This window comes from Girardinichthys multiradiatus, chromosome Y (assembly GCF_021462225.1).
Source record: "Girardinichthys multiradiatus isolate DD_20200921_A chromosome Y, DD_fGirMul_XY1, whole genome shotgun sequence".
Lineage (NCBI taxonomy): Eukaryota > Metazoa > Chordata > Actinopteri > Cyprinodontiformes > Goodeidae > Girardinichthys > Girardinichthys multiradiatus.
Window position 1 is genome coordinate 2,470,782 of NC_061818.1, and position 24,111 is coordinate 2,494,892.

The 24,111-nt window shown below is 40.8% G+C and overlaps 2 protein-coding genes across 2 annotated transcripts in view; both read right to left on the reverse strand.

Moving 5' to 3' along the window:
• Positions 1-16,217, reverse strand: part of LOC124864731 (histone-arginine methyltransferase CARM1) — a 42,063-nt gene extending 25,846 nt beyond the window's left edge. The window contains exon 1 of the mRNA XM_047359607.1: positions 16,018-16,217. Coding sequence (XP_047215563.1) covers positions 16,018-16,159 — 142 coding nt within the window. The 5' untranslated portion in view covers positions 16,160-16,217. The remainder of the gene's footprint in view (positions 1-16,017) is intronic.
• Positions 16,218-16,870: 653 nt separating this feature from the next.
• LOC124864732 (guanine nucleotide-binding protein G(I)/G(S)/G(O) subunit gamma-5-like) lies at positions 16,871-22,616 on the reverse strand. The gene is made up of 3 exons (XM_047359608.1): positions 22,461-22,616; positions 19,322-19,448; positions 16,871-17,311 (listed from the first exon to the last, which is right to left on the reverse strand). Exons 1-2 carry the CDS (start codon positions 22,563-22,565, stop codon positions 19,323-19,325), a joined length of 231 nt encoding a protein of 76 aa, XP_047215564.1. The 5' UTR covers positions 22,566-22,616; the 3' UTR covers positions 16,871-17,311; position 19,322.
• Positions 22,617-24,111: the final 1,495 nt, after the last annotated feature.

A 24,111-nucleotide genomic window follows, 5' to 3' on the forward strand; every position in this document is an offset into this window, starting at 1 on the left:
AATCTGAGCATTTCTGCACTGCACACAGATGTTCAAATAGTCCTAAATGAGTAATCAATGTAGTTACTTGATTAGTGCCATCAATCAAGCCCTTCCTGTTGTCACTGTGTTAAAACTACAGTCTAGCATTCCTCAATGCGATCATATATATGTGTAGAATATGTATGTGTGCATATGGGCACATTTGTTTGTGTAGGACTATATTGCAGTGTGGACAATTACATCTTCAAACTGACTTGTGTTTTTTCTTTTGTGTGTTTGTGTGTGTATTGTGATGGAAATTCTTGCAGTAAGCATTCCACAGTGTATGACCTTTGGTTTACCTCACTCCAGTGAACATCTGTGTTAGAGGAGGAAGCTGTAAAAGCCATTATCAGAAGTTTAATGGTTAAGGGCATTTGTTAGGGTGATGCCTCAGGGAGAGTAGATGGTTGTTCCTAGGTAACCTAGTCACCTCTGAACCCGAGAAGGGTCTGGGGTCATAAAACACAGACTATTTGAAGTTGAGATAACACTGTCATGTTCTGGTATAAATACTGTGTGTAAATGTTGATCGGGGCTCTGTTTCACTGACTAAACTCAGTGTCAGGGTCTTCAAACGCTTAATGCCTTTGAATAAAACTTATAAAGACAAAGTCCGGATTTTCTCTTGTTATGAGTCAACTTCTACCCACTTTGATAAGAAAATTCCACAACAGTATATATATATATATATACACACATAAAAAACAAAAGGACATGTGGTTCCTTTACTTCTTATAATTCTTTGTTAATAATGGGTTAAAATCTATGCACAGCTGTTAAAACAAAGATGGTATCTACACAAAATGTGTATATTGTATTGTTTGAAAAATGTAATAAAAATTAAGTGAAAAAAAAAATGGGGAAGATCAAAACAAACACGATCTGTCTTGGTAGCTAGAAAACAGTAAAACACTAAGATTTAACAAAAGTACCAAAACAAATCAGGAAATAATTGGAACAAGAATAACATTAGCTTGCGGTTTCCCATTTTCTTGCTGTTTACTTCCTTTAATACCAGGCTGGGGGGAAGGGAGCCCAAAGTCCAAATCCCACCTAAATTCACACATATTCAGGGTATTTGTGGCCACAAAGAGTGAGTCGGACACTTGAAAACAATCACTGCAGTGATTTTATTAAAGTTAAAGTTACTGAAGGAAACTGCTGCTGATAGCCAAACACGAATCCAAGAATGATGAAAGCTAATGGGTCTAAGAAGTCACCGCTGTAATCGAACTGAATGTGCTAGCAGGGCTAACATTAAGCTGACAGTGAAACAGTGGCTCTACAGAATAGCTGTCTTGGCAGAAGCTAGTTTTTGTACTTAAAAAACTGTCGGTGAAATCGTTTTGCCATAGTTTTAGTTTATTAAAATTGGTTTGTTAGGGTGCGGCGACAGGCGACCCATATACAGAGACTTCAGTCCTCGACACGGACGTCCCGGGCACGAGTCCTGGCCCCTGCAATGTTTGTCGCATGTCTATCCCCTCTCTCCGCCCCCATTTCCTGTCTGCCTACCTTGAGAAAAAAAACTCTGTAAAAATAACGGCCACTAGTGCTGCAAAAATAAATCTTTAAAAAAAAGAAGTGGTTTGTTTAAGAACATTAGTCATCAAACTGCATCATGAAGACCAAAGAACACAGTAGCAGGGTTAGGTCCTACAACAATATTCCAAGATTTGAACATCTCCCAGAGCTCTGTTCAATCCATCTGAATATGGAGAGAGGATGGACCAACTGCAGACCTACCAAGACATGGAGGTCCACCTAAACTGACAGGCTGGGCAAGCAATTATCAGCAAAATAGCCAAGAGACCCATAGTAACTCTATGGGAGCTGCAGAGATTAAAAGCTCAGCAGGAAAATCTGCTGACAAGTCAACCTTTAGTGATGTCTTTATGGAATCTGGCCTTTATGGAACACAAACATGTAGCAGAAGGTACTCTGGTCAAATAAAACCAAAACTGAACTATAAGGCTAGCATGTGTGGCAGAAAACTAGCGTGGCACATCAACGTGAAAACACCATCTCCTCAATGAAAGTGTGGTGGCAGCATCATGCTGTGGAGATGCTTCTCTCTAGCAGAGACAGAGGAAAGATGCATGGAGCTGTGGCAATGATAAACATTAGGTGAATTATATTAATGTGTGTTAGGTCTATTAGTCTGATGGTATCAATTCTTTTTTACACAGTTGGCTGTCTCATTGTGTCATCCAAATGATAAGATTATATATTTATAAAAATATATAATATCCACACTTCATTACCAACTCACATTACTAATATTTTAACATTAATGAATAACTAAAAAGACTGTGCAGCTCTACTTTGGCCTAAAACCAAACTGTTGTGTCACCTCTCTCTTGGAACCTGATTTGGACTGCAATAAGTGCACTTCCCCACAGCGTGGTATATCCTGACCCACCTGTTGTTTTGACAGTGCTCCCTGATAGTCTCCCTCAGAGTGGCTGGGAGTTCCTCTCCTGGCAGCAGGCTTTAAATATCTGGCTGGTTCCACACCTAGATTTCAAAACTGTTTAGGTAACAGAACCAAAAGTCAGCTTGCTGGATGATGTCGAGCCCACTTAGGCATGGAGAAAGACAAAACGTTGCTTGAGCCAAAAATATTGCAAGCAAATATGACAGGATGACTAGGCAACAGGTTTGGTGGGGGTGTCTGTCAGAGACTCGGCTCAGATGGTTACATCACCAGTCGATGATCACCCCAACCACAAAAGAACTTTAGGACAATGTGGGCTTAGGGCATGTTAACCATTCAAGGCCAAAACAGAGATAGAAGCTGCAAAATAATTTAATAACACACATCAGAGACTGCTCCCCAGCATGCCTATAGTATCCAAGGTCTCAGACTTGTAATGTCTGAGCCCTTGGTATAAAAAGACAAGCATGTGCATCAGGAATTTGTTATGGATCACTTTGCTGAACTCTAAATAAGCAGGATAAGATGGCTTGTTTAAAAAGGCCATAGTCTGTGACATGTGGATGAGGTATTTAAATGTTTTTAATCATTGCAACCACACATTCCTGAGTTAAACACCACCTAACAATCTTAGAAAGGAGAATATTTAGAGTTCAATCTAAAGTCATGGTGAAGGCCTTTTTCATAAAAATAAATGTGGAAGTAAATAATCGCGGGGAATAACATCATATATAAGTGTTGTGGCCACTATAGAGCTACATCTTAGAAGAAAATCTGCTAGAGGCTACAAAACCAATCAGACTGGGACAGAGGTTCACCTTCCAGCAGGACAACAGGCCTACAAATATAGTCAGGCTCCTCTTGATAAATCTAAGATTTTAAGTAGATTAAGTATATTTAAGTAATTTGTGCTTTCAATGTTTGTTCCTTCTTCTCAGAAACTCCCCCATTAAGTCGGTAGTTGGTACATTCATTTTTGTTATTCAGTGTTTTTTATGTTTTTTTTAACTTAATCATTAGCAAGTCAATCTTTGGTGTACAACCTTGTTTGAGTACTAATATATTTTTGATTCTTATTAATTATTGTAAAATTTGTTACAATAACTAGTTTCTTCTCCCAAAAAGTAGTTAAGTTTGTAACTCAGGCACTTCCACTATGAAAGTAACTAATTAATAAGGAATGTAACTATTGAGTTACTTTTTTTAAGTTTAAATATGTCTACGAAATTAATTTTTTTCCTAAGGTTTCACAAGCCAGTTGCATAAACTTACACCGAACTTTTAATATTTACTTCACATGTACGTTCTTGCCTTTTACCTCAAGGAGAATACAATGGTGTCTGTACTTCCACTTTGAAAACGCAACTTTTCCCTCCAGACCTGCTGCACCTTACATCTGCTAGTTTGCCTAAGCAGGACTGATGTGTGAATTTATGGTTTGTGTGTAAACTGAACATTGCCTCTGATTGGCTTACAATGAAAGCTTACTCTACCTTAGCCAATCATCACTTATGCGATTGTCTTGCCCCTCGCTCCTCCCTTCACTAAAGAAAAAAAAGCTTAGCTCGTGTGGCTGCGAGCCACGACAGATGACGACAGCTTTAATGAGTAGGTTTAGTTTATAACGCGTCCCATTGAACTGTTGGTAAAGGTAATGTCGTTGCAACTATGAAAAAAGTAATTTGTTTGATTACTTGTTACTGAAAAAAGTAAGGCCATTAGTAACGGCATTTATTTTAATCCAGTTATTCCCATTACTGCTGATTACTAGTTCAGCGTTAAAATCATTGCAGCTGAATCACATTTGATAATTGGCCCACAATGGCTTACCTTAGGCCGGGATGAGATGTTAGCAAGACGGACCCCCAAGATGTGTCTTTAATGTCCATTCAGGAAACGCACCTGCAGTACATTTCATTTCATAAGACCTAATGTGACCACATTTTGTCCATGTTACACTGTTTTTGTCTACAATACAGACCAAAGGTTTGGACACACCTTCTCATTCAAAGAGTTTTCTTTATTTTCATGACTATGAATATTGTAGCTTCACACTGAAGGAATCAAAACTATGAATTAACACATGTGGAATTATATACTGAACAAAAAAGTGTGAAACAACTGAAAATATGTCTTATATTCTACGTTCTTCAAAGTAGCCACCTTTTGCTTTGATTACTGCTCCACACACTCTTGGCATTCTGTTGATGAGCTTCAAGAGGTAGTCACCTGAAATGGTTTTCACTTCACAGGTGTGCCCTGTCAGGTTTAATAAGTGGGATTTCAAGCCTTATAAATGGGGTTGGGACCATCAGTTGTGTTGTGCAGGAGGTGGATACAGTACACAGCTGATAGTCCAAATGAATAGACTGTTAGAATTTGTATTATGGCAAGAAAAAAGCAGCTTAGTAAACAAAAACGAGTGGTCATCATTACTTGGATATTCATCCAAGATGGCGCCGCAGATGGTCGCCTCGGCATGTTGGTGCGCATTGTTTTGTTTTGTTTTGTTTTTTGCTTTAAAACGGTCTTCTGTGATGGTACCCGGAGCTCTCTCACCAGAGAAGAACTCATGAACATCAGGGCTACTACACCAGAGGAGTTATTTCCCACTTTTCTGCCTACTGCTCTGGAATTTTTGGACATTCTGGTCAAAGGTGCGCTCACCTTTGTTCACGCGGTGAAACGCCGGAAGAGAGGGAAACGGGCTGGGGTGCTGGTACGTCTTCGCCAGCGTGGACTACGAACACCGTTACCTGGAATATTTCTCTCTAACGTGCGCTCACTTCCCAACAAAATTGAGGAACTACAACTGTTGTTGGGGAAAAACAGGGACTTTTATTCATCGGCAGTTTTGTGCTTCACAGAGACGTGGCTGTGTGGATTAATACCGGACTCTGCGCTGCAGCTGGCAGGATTCCAGCTCTACAGAGCGGACAGAGACACGGAACTCTCCGGCAAAGCAAAAGGTGGAGGAATCTGTTTTTACCTCAACAGTGGTTGGTGCAACGACGTGACAGTGATTCAGCAGCACTGTTCTCCAGACCTGGAAGCCTTCATCATAAACTGTAAGCCTTTCTATTCCCCCCGTGAGTTCGCTTCGTTCATCCTGGTCGGTGTTTACATCCCGCCGCAAGCTAACGTGCAGGTCGCACAGCGCATGCTCGCCGACCAGATACTGAATGTGGAGCGGACCAACCCGGACTCCTTAGTAATCATCGTTGGCGACTTTAACAAAGGTTATCTCACCCACGAACTCCCCAAATATAGACAGTTTATAAAATGTCCGACCAGAGAGGACCACATTCTGGATCACTGTTACACCACCATCAGAGACGCTTATCACGCCGTCCCCACGTGCTGCACTGGGCCAATCCGACCAAATCATGGTCCACCTGATTCCTGCATACAGGCAGAAACTAAAGTTCTGCAAACCTGTTGTGAGGACGTCAAGGAAGTGGAGCAGTGAGGCTGTGGAGAATCTCCAGGCGTGTTTAGGCTGTACAGACTGGGATGTGTTCAGGACTACTACCAACAGTCTGGACGAGTACACAGAGGCTGTGACTTCCTACATCAGCTTCTGTGAGGACAGCTGTGTACCATCATGCACCAGGGTGAGTTACAACAACGACAAACCCTGGTTCACAGCTAAACTCAGAAGGTTAAGACTGGATAAGGAAGAGGCCTTCAGGAGTGGGGACAAAGACATATACAGAGAGGCAAAGTACAAGTTTGGCAAGGCAGTGAAAGAGGCCAAACGACTGTACTCTGAGAAGCTCCAAAACCAGTTCTCAGCCAACGACTCTGCATCTGTCTGGAAAGGGCTCAAGCAAATCACCAACTACAAGCCGAAAGCCCCCCACTCCATCAACGACCGACGCCTCGCCAACGACCTGAACGAGTTCTACTGCCGCTTTGAAAGACAAAGGGACAGTCCTGCAACCATCCCCCACGACGCCCCCCAACAGCTGCAGCTACAATCCACCACCCCCACCTCCCCAACCTCAAGAGGGGCCTTGGCACCTCCAACCCCCACCCTGAAGTTCCCCCCCACCAGCCCCCTACCCACGCCGAGGACGGCTCTTTCCATCCAGGAGAGGGACGTCAACAAACTCTTCAGGAGACAGAACCCCCGGAAAGCTGCTGGTCCGGATTCTGTCTCACCAGCCAGCCTGAAGCACTGCGCTGATCAGCTGTCTCCAGTCTTCACAGACATTTTTAACACCTCACTGGAGACATGTCATGTGCCAGCCTGCTTCAAGTCCTCCACCATCGTCCCTGTTCCCAAGAAGCCAAGGACCACAGGGCTTAATGACTTCAGACCCGTCGCCCTGACCTCTGTGGTGATGAAGTCCTTTGAGCGCCTTGTGCTCTCACACCTAAAAGACATCACCGACCCCCTCCTGGACCCCCTGCAGTTTGCCTACAGAGCCAACAGGTCTGTAGATGATGCAGTCAACTTAGCCCTTCACTTCATCCTCCGGCACCTGGACTCCACAGGAACCTATGCCAGGATCCTGTTTGTGGATTTCAGCTCTGCCTTCAACACCATCGTCCCAGCTCTGCTCCAGGAGAAACTCTCCCAGCTGAGTGTGCCCGACTCCACCTGTTGGTGGATAACTGACTTCCTGTCTGACAGGAAGCAGCGCGTGAGGCTGGGGAAGCACGTCTCTGACTCCCTGACCATCAGCACCGGTTCCCCCCAAGGCTGTGTTCTCTCTCCTCTGCTCTTCTCCCTGTACACCAACAGCTGCACCTCCAGTCCCCAGTCTGTCAAGCTTCTGAAGTTTGCGGACGACACCACCCTGATCGGACTCATCTCTGATGGTGACGAGTCTGCGTACAGATGGGAGGTGGACCATCTGTTGGACTGGTGCAGCCAGAACAACCTTGAGCTCAACGCTCTAAAGACAGTGGAGATGGTTGTGGACTTCAGGCAGAACCCCACCTGCCCCCATCACCCTCTGTGACTCCACGATTGACACTGTGGAATCTTTCCGCTTCCTGGGAACCATCATCTCCCAGGATCTCAAGTGGGAGCCAAACATCAGCTCCCTCATCAAGAAAGCCCAGCAGAGGATGTTCTTTCTGCAGCAGCTGAAGAAATTCAACCTGCCAAAGACTATGATGGTGCACTTCTACACAGCCATCATTGAGTCCATCCTCACCTCCTCCATCACCATCTGGCTGCTACAGCCAAGGATAAGGGCAGGCTGCAGCGTGTCATTCGGTCTGCTGAGAAGGTGATTGGCTGCAGTCTACTGTCGCTCCAGGAACTGTACACCTCCAGGACCCTGAAGCAGGCAGGGAAGATCCTGGCTGATCCCTCCCACCCCGGTCACAGACTCTTTGAGACTCTCCCCTCTGGCAGGAGGCTGCGGTCCATCCGGACCAAAATCTCACACCACAAGAACAGTTTTTTCCCATCTGCCACCAGCCTGGTTAACAAAGCCTGGAAACCACCCTGACACTCTCCCTTTCCCCCACACCCCCCCTTTTTTGCTGACAGGACACCTGTAACCTGTAACTCTATGAGTTACATTAACGTTCAGCTTGGACTCCTGCTTTACTTGCACACTGATCACCTGCACTGTTGTATTGCTCTTGCATCTTATACTGCTCTATATTTACTCTCACTCACTTAAAACTGTGCACATATATTTATACTATATTGTAGATATGTTTATACTGTTTAATTTGTATTGTATTGCACCGACTACGCCAAAACAAATTCCTTGTATGTCCAAAAACTTACTTGGCAATAAAGCTTTTCTGATTCTGATTCTGATGTATTTTTCAACAGGACAATGACTCCAAACACACCTCCAGGGTGTGTAAGGGCTATTTGACCAAGAAGGAGATTGATGGAGTGCTGCGCCAGATGACCTGGCCTCCACAGTCACCGGACCTGAACCCAATCGAGATGGTTTGGGGTGAGCTGGACCGCAGAGTGAAGGCAAAAGGGCCAACAAGTGCTAAGCATCTTTGGGAACTCCTTCAAGACTGTTGGAAAACCATTTCAGGTGACTACCTCTTGAAGCTCATCAACATAATGCCAAGAGTGTGTGGAGCAATAATAAAAGCAAAAGGTGGCTACTTTGTAGAACTTAGAATATAAGAAATATTTTTTGTTGTTTCACACATTTTTTTGTTCAGTATATAATTCCACGTGTTAATTCATAGTTTTGATGCCTTCAGTGTGAAGCTACAATATTCATAGTCATGAAAATAAAGAAAACTCTTTGAATGAGAAGGTGTGTCCAAACTTTTGGTCTGTACTGTATTTGTGAATGATAATAGTCTATCTATGGTGTTCTGACACAGAATAACTTGATCTCTTTACAGACTCAAGAGTCAGACCATGAAGAAGCAGGTTATTCTTTCCTATCAGAATATGTAACCATTACTTTTATGACGAGCTGCAACTGCAAACAGTAAATTATTGTGACGCTTTATTCAATGGGGTTATTCTTTTAAAATCCTCCTGACATAATAGGTCTTTAGTATGACAGTTTCCATGTTTGAATGTGCTTTTGTTTAATTTTTTGATGACAGATTTAGAACTCCAGCCCCTACACCAACTGTCCAGTATGTTTTGGCTGCTGATTTAATGTGCTTTTGCTGACGTGATTTGGACTTCCAAACATCATAACTCAGAGGAAATAGCATTGTAATCGTATTTTAAATCATTGAGCACAATGTTACTAGGTTGTGTCTAGCCCAACTGGAATTCAAACAATATGTTCCAAACCTTTAAAACATGAAGAACTCTGTCTCAAGCCGCTTTATCCAACTCAAAACTTTGTTTAATTTCAAAATAAAACACCACTTTGGCAAAGTCACCCTTGCTACCTTACACAGATGTAACAGTAGGAAAACATTATATCGTGGTTATTTTGTATAAATTCATCACAGTTATCAGTCCATCTTCAGGATCAATGTGACCACTGGTTGTAGTATTTTAAGCAATTCCTCTCTCTCTCTCTCTCTCTCACTCCAACACAATCAGAACGTCTTCTGTATTAAATTATATTTGCGTGGTATTAATTGATTAGCTTTGTGCTTTTTAAACTTCACAGTGCTTTATACCTGGATAAGGCTCTTATTGCGAAGGTTTGCCCCACTGACACTATAAATAGAGACACACATCATTGTTATTGTTGTGGCTGCTCTGCTCAGGGTTAGCACACTTTTAGATGCAACGCTGGCAGTCCAAGAAATCTGGTGACAATCATTTAACACATTTTAACATCAATAAAGTTGACCTTCGTAAAAAGAAAATGCTGTTAATATTAAAATTATAATTTTATTTATTGAGGGGAAAATTGACCCAAACCAACCTGACCCATTTAAAAAGCAGTTTTCTCCCCCTTCGTAAAAACATGAATGAAGTGTGATTAAACACATTTTTGGTTCAATTTTACTAGAAGCACCCCAGCCTAATTACTGTCAGACCTATAGAATGAAGAAATCACATAAAGCCTGTCTGACAACATGAAGTAGCACCAGGATCCCTAGATTTACTAGATCGTGACCAGATCAAGGGAAAATTAACGAGGAAACTAAAACATTGAAGAGTAGGCACCCTACCAAAATTACTCCGAGAGCACACCAACTCATCCATGAGGTCACAAAACAACCCAGAACATCTAAAGTAGAGGCTGACATTTTTTCGGGAGTCCCACGGGTCACGGGATTCCCACGGGAAACCCGCGGGACGGGAGACAGCATCAGTAAAGATCCCGTGATTGGGACGGTACAGGATAAAAAATGAACGGGAGCAGACGGGAGCAGGAGCTAACTAATAGGAGGGAAATAAACTAGGATCAATTGTCTTTGGAAATGTAAAACTGAGACTTTATTATAAACTTTAAGAAAAAAAAACGTGGATTGACGCCGCCATTGTGTAGTTTTTTCCCAAGAAGCCTATACTATAATGTAATGTGAGTCAAACGAACTACACGACCCACAAGCCAACAGTGCTTCTGCTCGGTGTTTTCCACCTGCATTCAGAATGGAGGGAGCAAACGCAGGTGGAGAACTGGATGTGGTAAAATTGGATGTAAAGTCAGAAATAAGGACTTATCTATTAAACTCATAGAGTTGACAGGAAAGTCGCAAATATTACCGAACTTCAGGAGAGTTGAATGTAGCGGTGTTAACACGCAGTCTGCTGCTTGTAAAACGTGTTTAGTCGTAATCAAGGACACCAGTGATTAAGGGACACTTGTAAGACAGATTCTGGATTAAATCATCTCTTCATTCATCAAACCAAAAGTACCATCATGTGTCAAATCTCATCTGACCAACAAATTGCTGCATGTGCTCTAAAGATTTAAGAAGTAAGGTACGGAAGCCCGTGAGGGGACATGGGGAAATGTATTTCTTTTGCGTCTCCACGCAATACTTTTGCGTTCGGCATTTTGGAGCAACAGCACAGACGATAAACTGCTCATAAAACAAACACTGATATGTGATTGATATGGTTTATTTGTCATATGCAGGTTAACACGCAGTAAACAATGCGATTAAATGTTTAGGATAAGAAGAACACTGCGTACAAAAAAAAAGTACACATCATGCAGCAGTAATAAGCAAACAAAGTGTCACAGATGTGGTTTCGTGCAGTTTTATTGTTCAGTAGTTTGTTTGACAGCTTGTGGATAAAAACTGTCTTTTAGTCTGATTGAAGATCATTTTATTAAATGCTGATTTCAAAATAAAACTCAATAAATCTCAAAACGGGTGTAGTGTTTGTTTCAATTTTGCAGTTATCTGGTTTGGAAACTATCCCACAAAGTATTGCGAAATAACGCAGACTATTGCGTGGGAACACAAAAGAGAAAAAATTCCCCATGTCCCCTCGCGGACCTCATAGAAAGGCTTCATCAAGGGAAGATATTAAATAAATATGTTGTGAAATAGAAAAAAATTGAATGTACCATTAAATGTACAATTTATTTAATACATCATTAAATATTAAGTGTACCACTAATTACGTCATGTCGTCTTTAAAATTATACTTAATTATTCAGTGGCATATTTAATTGCATAATAGTCCATTTCATGATATAATGGTACATTTATTGTTTCTAATGATGTATTAAATAAATAAAGGTACCTTTAATTTAATGGCACATTTAATGTTACATTTCTTTCATGTTACATTTACTTCACTTATGGGACATTCACAACATTTATTTATTTAATGATGATTTTATTGTATTAATTGTGTCCAGTTTGACCCTCCATTCTTGATGCCTGTATAGGAGGTCATGTCAGAATTTGAATCAGGTGGTCTGGAGCAGACACACATCTAAAACCTGCAGGGAAGGGGTCCCTGAGGACCAGGGCTGTGAACCATTGAGGTACAGTTTCTAAATTGTGAAGGTAATGCCTTTTTGGCCTTTTGTTCAACAAGTACAGTTCTCTTACTAGGTGCATTTTTCTTTCGTTTCAGCAACTTGAAACATAAAAGTAATGTCATTGTTTAAAGGAAACAGTCACTTAATAAATGAGTAAAATACAACTAGGTACATTTTGTTTATTCAACTAAGATAGGCATGGTCTGTTTCCTTGTTTAATATTTTATTATTTCTTCATTATTATTCTTTTTACTTTAACTGGCCTTTACTACAGCTAAAAACAGGGACCTAACTGGTCCTTCAAAGAAAGAAATTGCCAAAAGACTAAATGAAGAAAACAAAAATGGGAGTGGCACAGGAGTGGGAGTCGTTCTAAATGGGAGTGGGATGGGAGTGGGAGTCAATTTACCAGGAGTGGGATGGGACAGGATTTTTTTCGTTATGCTGGCCTGGGATTGGGATGGGACAAGACATTTTTCTGTGGGAGCGGGATGGGACCGGAGAGAAAATCCACTCCCGTGTCACCCTCTAATCTAAAGCTCGACAGGCTGCACTTACATCAGTTTAGTTTATCAGGCCAGTGTTCACGAGGAGAGTTCCAAGGCCAGAAAGAACAAAGGCCTTTCTCACATAAAGCAAAAAATGGAAACATCTTGACAATCCCCAAAGAGGTCTGGGAATATATTCTGGAGACTAACAGGGCAAAGGTTTGTTTTTTCACATTGACATTAACTACAAAAAATTACAGAAAAAAGAATGTCAAACTAACAGTTGAACATGGTGGTAGTAGTATGATGATCCAGGGGTACTTTGCTGCTTCAGGACCTGGACAATTTGTTGCAACAGGGGAGTTTTCACATAATGTTGTGGTCACGTGACTGCACCACGCGATCGCCATCTCAGGTGGCAGCTGCAGCGTTTTTTCTTTGTTTTAGCGTGATCAGTGAAGCAAAACTCCGGGACATTCATTTCATTATAGGGAAAACTTGCTAAATTGTGGGTTGTGCTGCGCTTGGTGGTCAAGATCAACGTTCAGTCCATCGTCTGCCAGCTATGATAGAAAATCAGTATTAGAAAACAAAAAAACTGAGTACACATTGTCGACTACTGCGGCCGAATAAGATATCCAGGGCGGATTTGGACGACTTGAACCTCACTCACGCCTGAGTGTGCAGTGGACATTTTGTGACAGGTAAATAAATAATGTTTGTCTACATGTGTTGTAATAATATTCTGGAAAGTAGTCTGCCAAGACCGTGAGCTGATCAGTTGATTCTGAGCTAGGTGGCAGCACTCTGCACTCAGTGCTGTGACCTACTTCAGTAAGCTGCACTCTCACGCTTTAACAAGGTAGATGTAGGCTGCAATTTACCTTTACTGTTGTAAATGCATTATCTAGTAATATACCTATTGTAATTATGATAAAGGGCAATGTTGAACTTACCATGGATTTTAGCCTATGAAAAAATAGTTGCGTACCCTAGTCTAAAAATGATGTGTGGCCAATCATCAAGATTTGGGTTAAACAAGCCAACATATGGATCCACCCTGTTGATGACCGCAATTTTCTTGAGGTACACGGCCTCATCATAAGGCTGTAACGACTCTAGATACTTATCCATGGTTGAAAAAAATATGCAGTGTTGCAATGTTGTGGAAATGCTTGAAGTGATACGGAGACACCCAAGATGGCGGACCGGTGACTTCAGTGACGTAAATGAAAACCCCCCCATTGATGGAATCAGGAATTGTGTTCTCCAGCAGGAAATCCTGAAGGAGAATGTCAGGCATTCAGTCTGTGCCAAGCAGGACAATAATCAATTTTGGAGGGGTCTAGTCAATGTCTGGACTTAAACCTGATTGACCTGTTGTGGGATGACCTGAAACAGGTCGTTCATACTTGAAAACTCTCCAATATGGCCAAAATAAACCAAAACTGCATAGAAAAGTGGCCAGTGGTAGTTGATGCCATCAAGGGCAGTACACCCAGTTGGTTGGTTTAGGGAGTAATTGATTTTACTCATAAGGATAAGTTGCTTTGGATGGCCTTTATCCTACATACAGAAAATAATCATTTGAAAACCGTTTTTATTATTCAGCTTATTATTATTATGTGATAATACCGTTTGTATGTTGATCTGAAGCATTTACATGTGACAGAAAAGCACAGACAGAAGAAACCTGTAAGAGGGGTAAATACTTTTCCACAGCACTAACAGCAATGGGAACCAGTAGGATTTGGAAAGATGTCTTTGTTGTATGTATGGGTTTGTGTGCTTTTTAATTGGAATAATTTGTCTTACCAACACTCGGGTGTGTTGTGTGAGTCAGCTCATAAATTTAACTGGAGCCTCTTTGCAACATCCAACTGGGACGATTAAACTGCGCAGGTTGTTGCCCATCTGTGTCCAGTCAGTAAGCTGCTTATTGTCAGCTCCCTTATCACTTTGAACTTTCAAGTCATTTTTAGCTGGAATGAGCTCTGACACTTATAATGGTTCTTATTTTCATTAGATACACTCAGCAAGTTTAGGTTGTAAAATAAAACCATCCAACATGAAAGCACCAAGTTGTTCATAAAGAAGCGATTTACATGTTTTCTACATTTAATGACAAAAGGTTTATCAAAAAGTGAATAAACAGGTTTATTCACATGATGAGAAAGTTGAGAAATCAAACACCTGATAAATGCAACTACATATAAAAAACTGTTGAGAAACAGAAAAACCTACAAAGCCCAGGGACTGGCTAATAGATAATGGACAAGACTAACACAAATACATAATTCAGAATATGCATCCATGCAATAAATATGAAGCGTTACAGTCTACATTCAGGGTCACATTTAACTGTTTTAAAAGTGAAACTTCCACACACTTTAATGGTATGTGTGCTAAGGTCACAGAAGGAGAAGGTTATGCAACAACTAGCTCAGTTGATCTACAAATGCAGCTTGTCTTGATACTATTTATTTTAATAAATTAAAATGATCAGTCTAGTCTAAATAAATAAAAAAGCTGTTATTTTATTAATTAATTTCCCTTAAATATACATTCATATTAAAAATAAAATGAATTTCTGGTGTAAAAAAAAATATGAAACATAAATTCGTTAATGGTGTCAAAATGTTTTTATTTTCTACTTCCATATCCTTCATAAACTTGGCTCCATTTTATATTCCCTTTACATTTATTACATTTTCCATCAACCGGCCGCCATATCTTTTAATGCCATTTATGAGCAATGATTATGTTGGCTTTCGCCGCATCATAAACACTAAATAATTCAGTGCTTTTTTACCTAGAAAAGCTTCCAAAATGTCTGCTTGCTCTTTAAAGTTAAACAACCGCACGTTGTTGCTGTTGTTTTAATTGGGTCTTTACATTCAGTGGGAAAATGTGCAGAGCGGTTCTGATGCTGCCTTCACGGAGGAGGTGGCGGGGAAGACGATTAAGCCATTGTTCCAATGAGAACAAAGATGAATGCATAAGTAATGAGGGCCCGATGTAGCTACGCTACTAAATCCGCCTGAAGAGCGTTTATGTAAAAGTGGTACTTTTAAAAAGTTCCAGCTACGCTCCAGTGAAAGCCATGCGGTGTAAAGCACCACCCGGACCGCAGTGAACAGTGACGGGTAAGAGGCGATGTCCCTCGGTCTCTGCTGCGAATCAGTTCAAAGCGGCTAATTCAAGCTAAGCACTCACCTACCTAACCGGCTCCCTGGGGGACAAAACTGGATCATGCTGACTAAAAAAAAAACAACGCTTAGGTTATTGTGACAAAATACAAATGAAAAAAACTAAAGACTTAAAACCTGATGCAACTCTGTGAGGTAACCGCGTCAGCGTTAAACGCAGGCTAGTGGTATTGTTTTAGTTCACGTTATTTAGCAACCGTGCTGCTGTTAAAAACAACGCTACATGTTGTTCACCGCGGAATCCCAAACAGGGAACCTCGTTGTATGCTATCTAAACCTAAAGTGTGAAAGCTTCTGAATCCCAAATTAACTACAAAAGATTTAGGAGTTTTCTGTAGTTCCCTCGTGACAAGTATGGGGAAGCGAGGAGGTCTCAAGATGGAACAGCTCCTTGTTGGCTAAGCTACTGCTGGCCACATTAGCACTGAGCATTAGCAGTTCAGTCAGGCCGACCGTCCGGAGAGCAGTTCTCATAAACAAACAGTTCAACTCACCATTGGAGAGATTGATGAGGGCAGCATCTGGTGAGGTTTTCACCTCTAGCCGCAGCGGCTGCTGCTCTGAATGCCGCTGTATGTCTCCATTCGCATCTCCGATAGAGAGGAGCCGCACGCCGCGGAACACAGAGACCGCCATCTTCGATCTGGAAGTAGAGACAGGTCGATGGCGCTCACATTCAACCACGCAGTGCTCTCTGCTGGAGGCAGGACGGCCATCAACCCAATGAGTCGCGTCAACAGCGTCCCCTACCGGTCTTATCATGGGAATGCACAAATACGGGTATCGCGTCGAAGATTTATTTGTAATCATAACCTTTCAAATTAATGACAAATACGAATAAAACAAATTCAAGAGATTACGAATAAATCTCTATGTATTGTGTATCATATACCTACAGTTTTGTGTATTTATACAGAGTGCCCTGCATGAATATTTGTCCCGCTTGAACCTTTTCATATTTTATGTTACAACCCCAGAGTTTACTGTATTTGATTGGGATATTATTTAGCTTTATAATCAAAACAGTGTAATGCTTAAGTGGAAAAAAAATATATAAGTTTTCCGAAGTGTGGTGGGCATTTTTATTCAGCACCCCTGAGTCAATACTTTCTATGACTTTGATCTAAACCATTCCTATTGTGCCTCTTGCTGTAGGGTTGCTTTCTTTCTGGGAGGTGAACCTCCGCCTCAGTGTCAAGGCTGTTGCAGCCTCCTTTGCATTGGCAAACAGCTGAAACATTGCTGATTGTTGTCACAATTGCAGGAATCAAAAGCGGATGATATAGAACAGAAAAACAATAATCAAAATACCTTTTTTCTTATTTCAGACATTAGATGACAAATCTGTAAAGCTTAGAATAGTTTATAAAACATTTGGCTGAATACATTCCAAACATGGTTTTGGACAGGTGAAATGAAATGATGGGAAGTTTGATTTGGAAAACAAGCATTTGTTGCTGTAATTTAATTCCTACTAAAATCACAATGTTTAAAAAATAAAGGTTCAAACAAAAAATAAATGCTAGCATAATGAAATATATTTTATGTCTCAAAATCTTGCTGGAGCAAAACTCATCATTCAATATTTCATTTTAGACCAATTCTGTCAAGCTTTGGAAATGTTAAGAATTCTGGGGCATTTTCTTTCACTGCAACATTTGTTGTTTTCAAGATGTCCTTCTGAATCCGCTGCAAGCAGTGAGGTCATCTTCTTCATCTTCAATAGCAGTGAGACACTTTGTGAAAATACACAGGTATTTGTTTGTTGTTTTCCTTTCCTCTACAGCCCTACAGATAAAAAAATGATTTGTAATTTAAGTCATGTTATTCTCTGAAATAGAGAATGACACCTTGTGTCCCCAAAGAGGCCTCAAAAGACAAAAAAACCCTTGGGACTGTCAAAAGATCCGCTGCTGTAATCAAATGAAAACTTTCAGGTTATTCTTCCATTCTGGACTACATATCTGTCAGAGACAACATCTCTGTGTCACATTAAAACAAAAACTATTAAAATGTCCTAAGTCTGCAGCCTCATTTGTATTTGACTTTTTAGATAATGAAATTTCAAATGAGACCTCTAGGGAACAAGGGTGTGAACCAAGTATCAAGTAAGTATCATGCGGAAGAAAAAAATACAGGTCCTCAAAATATTAGCATATTGTGATAAAGTTCATTATTTTCCATAATGTAATGATGAAAATTTAACATTCATATATTTTAGATTCATTGCACACTAACTGAAATATTTCAGGTCTTTTATTGTCTTAATACGGATGATTTTGGCATACAGCTCATGAAAACCCAAAATTCCTATCTCACAAAATTAGCATATTTCATCCAACCAATAAAAGAAAAGTGTTTTTAATAGAAAAAACGTCAACCTTCAAATAATAATGTACAGTTATGCACTCAATACTTGGTCGGGAATCCTTTGGCAGAAATGACTGCTTCAATGCGGCGTGGCATGGAGGCAATCAGCCTGTGACACTGCTGAGGTCTTATGGAGGCCCAGGATGCTTCGATAGCGGCGTTTAGCTCATCTAGAGTGTTGGGTCTTGAGTCTCTCAACGTTCTCTTCACAATATCCCACAGATTCTCTATGGGGTTCAGGTCAGGAGAGTTGGCAGGCCAATTGAGCACAGTGATACCATGGTCAGTAAACCATTTACCAGTGGTTTTGGCACTGTGAGCAGGTGCCAGGTCGTGCTGAAAAATGAAATCTTCATCTCCATGAAGCTTTTCAGCAGATGGAAGCATGAAGTGCTCCAAAATCTCCTGATAGCTAGCTGCATTGACCCTGCCCTTGATAAAACACAGTGGACCAACACCAGCAGCTGACACGGCACCCCAGACCATCACTGACTGTGGGTACTTGACACTGGACTTCTGGCATTTTGGCATTTCCTTCTCCCCAGTCTTCCTCCAGACTCTGGCACCTTGATTTCCGAATGACATGCAGAATTTGCTTTCATCCGAAAATAGTACTTTGGACCACTGAGCCAACAGTCCAGTGCTGCTTCTCTGTAGCCCAGGTCCGGCGCTTCTGCCGCTGTTTCTGGTTCAAAAGTGGCTTGACCTGGGGAATGCGGCACCTGTAGCCCATTTCCTGCACACGCCTGTGCACGGTGGCTCTGGATGTTTCTACTCCAGACTCAGTCCACTGCTTCCGCAGGTCCCCCAAGGTCTGGAATCGGCCCTTCTCCACAATCTTCCTCAGGGTCCGGTCACCTCTTCTCGTTGTGCAGCGTTTTCTGCCACACTTTTTCCTTCCCACAGACTTCCCACTGAGGTGCCTTGATACAGCACTCTGGGAACAGCCTATTCGTTCAGAAATGTCTTTCTGTGTCTTACCCTCTTGCTTGAGGGTGTCAATAGTGGCCTTCTGGACAGCAGTCAGGTCGGCAGTCTTACCCATGATTGGGGTTTTGAGTGATGAACCAGGCTGGGAGTTTTAAAGGCCTCAGGAATCTTTTGTAGGTGTTTAGAGTTAACTCGTTGATTCAGATGATTAGGTTCATAGCTCGTTTAGAGACCCTTTTAATGATCTGCTAATTTTGTGAGATAGGAATTTTGGGTTTTCATGAGCTGTATGCCAAAATCATCCGTATTAAGACAATAAAAGACCTGAAATATTTCAGTTAGTGTGCAATGAATCTAAAATATATGAATGTTAAATTTTCATTATGACATTATGGAAAATAATTAACTTTATCACAATATGCTAATATTTTGAGAAGGACCTGTACATTTTAAAAAGACTATGAATAAGATTCATTTGTGGAGAAGAGCACCACACACCTCATAGCAGAACACATGACTTGGGAGGCCTGAATGGGTTATCACTGGAGGGTACCCCAGTCAGGAGTGGATCTTTGTGAGCATTTTGCAAACAGAAGGTCTTCAGTTCTGCGGCTGCCTGAGAGACCTAAACAATATAGAAAAGACAACAGAGGACTGTTTGTTAATGATCATTATCAACTCAGGTGGTCAGAATGCATAATTAAAACTGATGCAGTCTGGTACAGAACTCCCACAAGTGGTTGTGCATGTGTGAACCTGTCTATGCTGAATACAGCAATGATCCCGTTAAAGTACATTTAAAGTGTACGTAGTCCCATTAAAATAATCTCTACACTTTTTCCACCTTTAATGTGATATGTGTGAGATGTGTGAATGTACAGTCATATTCAATAAATAATAATTTTATTGAAATGTTCATTTATTTCAGTGACTCAGTTCAATCAATAGATTAATTGTACATACACTGGTGCTTTCGATCATTTATTTCGGTTAATTATGATAATTTTCTGCTTCCAGCTGATAAAAACATGACTTAAGATTAGAATATTACATCAGACCAATAAAAAACACATTTGTAATACAGAAATGTTGATTTAATCAAGGGAATGTGTAATACCTGCTTAAAGGTTATTAACAGGTACTTTTAATCTGACAAAAAAGCCTAATTTGACATATATTCTCATTTACTGGATATGTCTGTATATCTGGTACAATTCAACTGAACAAAAAATATATGCAATACCCTTGTAAAATGTATTCACACTCCTAAACAAAGGCTAATACTTTGTTGATGTACCTTCTAATTCACTGCACTTGGTCTTTTTGAGGTAAAAACCACTGTTCATAATTTCTTCCAACTTGACTAAAGCTCCACTTTCAGCAGAAGAAGATCCCCAACCCCCCAAAGCATGATACTGCCACAACCAGAATTACTGAAGTGTGAAATATATCCTTTAGAATGAATGCCAAAAGTTTATCCTTGGTTTTATCATATATCTGTGACACACTCTTTTACAAAGGTTTTTGGAGATTTTAGCCAGGCCAAGCTGTTTCCTCCGGAAGGCATCCATCTTGTAACCCTTCAATTTTATCCAAGCATAGGAAGAACACAGGTGATTGTTATCACATGCAAAACACAACCATTGCTGGTCAAAAAAGCTGGCATGACACTCTCCCACTATCATGCACTGTGCTTGCAGATCCACTTACAACTACCTGCTGCCAATACTGAGTAGGCACCGCACTGCTGGAATCATTTCTGGAGCAACATCCTCACAAGGAGAAGATCCTGGAACAAACTGGCCACTTTTGGGGTCCAGAACTCTTCTTTACTTCAACTGAACCTCCCAGCTTGATGTTCTTGAGGATCCTGAAACAGTTGTCAGGTGTAATATTTTTCATCCATTTCCTTCATTGTGAGGCTATTTTGATGCCAAGCAATGTTGGTTGTAAAATGCTCTTACAGATGTCAACAATTTCAAGCAAGCGGTCTGTTAATTAGATTCAGAGAGATTTTAGCCATACGGTCTTGGACAGCTCACCTCTGTCTATGATGAGACTGTACTGAAATGTAGTAAGTGGATCAACTTTTGCCACTGCAAATAATCAGTAACATTGTTTAATTTGCACTTCACAATGAATTAATGTGCATCTCATCACTCTGCACTCTTAGGCAAACAATCTGGAGGGAGTGGTTGCATTGCAAATGGGAGAAGATAGGATATTTCCCCATTTGCATGGTTGACCTTATTAAACATGTCAACCATGCACAACAAGCCATACATGGTACAAACAGCTAACTGGATGATAATAATGTGGATAATAATACTGAATCAAATAGATCTCATCAGTAAATATCTGTAGAAATCCTATTCAGTTCCAGCTATTGTTGAAAATGTCAAATTTATGCTGCCTGGTGTGATGTCATGAACTGCAATACACACAATAGTAATAATATGTTTTATGTCTCTTAACTTAGAAACAAAAGTTCAAAAGCTGCCTTAAAACTATGAGTAAAGTCAACTTTCATATTTGCATGGTCTTAACTCTGAAAAGCTAAAGAACAGTCAGGACAATTAACAACTATAAACACTGGAATAACACATAAACGTACACTCTGTGTTTAAAAAAAACCTCATTATAACAAGTGGAGTTTAAGAGATAAAATACGCAATGAAACTAAGGGGCTGTCAGTTTTTACAGTGCATACTCAATCAGCAGTTTGTTTGTTTTTTAAACAATGATGAAATCATATCTGACATTAACACTTCATTACCCACCTGTGTTTTTATCATTGTACAATTAGGAAAAAAAATCCAGTTACACCTCTCAATTAAGTAATGATGTTCATGCAGTTGACTTTTCACAAATGGATACACAGCATCCCTGGTTTTGCAGTAATCTATTTGGGGGTCCATTTAATTTGTTTTAATCATTTTCGATGTTTACTTTCTTTTAAGCTGTACACTAGATTCGTTACCTCTTCTTTCACCTTTAAGCCTACAAGTCTTGCTGAAGAGTTGTGTCAATAGATAGAAGTGCTAGACAAAACCGAAAATTGCTTTTTGATTTGAATTATTCTTGCCAAAAATCAAAAGTCTACATAGTTTCTCTTCGGACTGTACATTTTCAGACAATTTTTTTTAATCTCTCCCATGGGGGACATGACCCCTGTTCTAAAATAAGTATCCCGCCAACAGTCCCAGCAGTCACACAGCAGCACAATCAACAAAGCCATCACTGTGCTCAACTCACAGCGGAAAGTCCGTCTGCAGCCATTTCCGAGAAATTACACATAAATACCGCTTTCAAATTACTTTCCAATGGTAATAAAGGTGTAGTTTAGAGCGAATACTTGGGAAGTTTGTCTCGGGGAAGGAAACGTTCATTTACAACTACTTTGCATTGACTTAAACATCAATTTATTCCATATGAGGACATCTGGACTATTTGAACTTAAGTTTTAAGACAGCACTCACTGTTATAGAGAAAAGACTTTAAAAAGTCACAAAGTTCTGTGCCGTCGATATTAAATGTTCCCATTGATAACGCGCATCACGCTCAGCGAGGTTCGGTGAGGATGCGCTCCAGAGCAGGAGTCACGCGCACAGTGGGGTCCAGAGCGGGACTCGCTTACCTTTAACCGCCGGACGCTGGCTTCCAGCCGCAGCTGCTTCACTGCCTTCTGGGCCATGACCAAGCTGCTGTTGGCCGCACTGTTGTTCGACATGACCGAGTCCATATAGCGGAGAAAGTTGCTGCTTCGGTTTGCCAATTATACCGACATGAACGAAGTCCGAGGTGTGGGAAAGCAGGACTTCCGGTAGAAATTTTCAAAAATAAAAACAATGTTTAATATTAGTAGGCTAATAGATTTTAATATGAATAGATTTTTGACAATTCCTGTCATAAATTATGATTTATTTATTTATGCAGTTAATTACTGAATTGCATTTTTAAATCATGTTTCCTTGTAAAATAGAATATTCGACGTATTTCTCATAAAAATAACAGTTTCAAAGATTGCAAATATAAATATACAATGTTCAGGGGTGCACGATGGCGCAGTTGGTAGCAGCGTTGCCTTGGAAGCCAGAAGGTTCTGTGTTCGACTCCCGGCCGGGGCTCTTTCTGCATGGAGTTTGCATGTTCTCCCCTGTGCATGCATGGGTACTCTGGCTTTCTCCCACAGTCCAAAGACACGCCTGTTAGGTTAATTTGTCCTTCTAAATTGCCCTTAGGTGTGTGCATGGTTGTTTGTGTGTTGCCCTGTGATGGACTGGTGACCCGTCTAGGGTATATCCTGCCCATAGGCTGCTGGAGACCCACTATAGAAGAAGATGACTGACTGACTTTTTTAATCAGTGTGTAATATTAGGTCAGCTAAACCTCTGGAATATTGATTTGGTCAGTTCAGGGAGTTGTTAATCAGTTTCAGCTGTTTTGGTGTTATTGAAATAAACAACAGGTGCACTAAAGGGGGAATAATGAGACAAACCCAAAAATAGAAATGGTTTGTTGGTGGAGGCCACAGGCATTTTTCATCCTAATTTTTCTTACCCCTTTTAGTAGTTTTACAGAGACTGGTTTTACAGGTACCTGCTCCTTTCTACAAGGAGGAACAGGATGAGTACCAACAGCTCTACAAAGTGACCTCCTCTGGGCCACTGGAGGTCACATGAATGTCTCCGACCAAACCATTAGAAACAGACTTCATGAGGGTGATCCTATAGTAGGTCTTGTCCTCGAGAAGGAAAGCGGGCGAAAGCGAAACTCAGCACAGACTTGCTTTGTTGAACTTGACAATCCATTGGCGATGAGGCATAATGTGAGTGAACCAGAATGGTGAGTAATAATAGTGAAGTATCTGATGAGGATAACACGGGCAGGATTTGGACACATGTGTGAACAAAGAAAAACGGGGAAAGGGCAGATCGGGTGCACAGTCAAATGTTGGGAAAATAAGAGCGCCTTAGAAGGTGATGACTTTCAAGGGATGCTGGGCCAGTGGAAATAGGGCATTATCTGGTGTGGGTATTATAATGCATGTGATGACCACACCTGCAGCCGCACAGTCGGTAACCCCACACACCAACACTTTTTCATTTTGAGTTTTTATATACACATTAATTGCAGCATAAATACATGGGTTTCTGTTTATATTTTCATTTGACAATATTGAAATACATTAGTTCTAATTGTAGCGCGCACATTTGGTTACTTTTGTATATTTAATTTAGTCAAATATGTAACATTTTTTGTGCTTTCTTTGCTGGTGCTGTGGGGGA

What these genes read in the sequence shown, in the direction of transcription:
- LOC124864732 (XM_047359608.1), bottom strand. Translation starts at nt 22,565, where the DNA reads ATGGACTCGGTCATGTCGAACAACAGTGCGGCCAACAGCAGCTTGGTC. An exon ending in CCAGCGTCCGGCGGTTAAAG is followed by an intron (nt 19,449 to 22,460) that starts GTAAGCGAGTCC and finishes TATATTGTTTAG; the next exon opens with GTCTCTCAGGCAGCCGCAGA.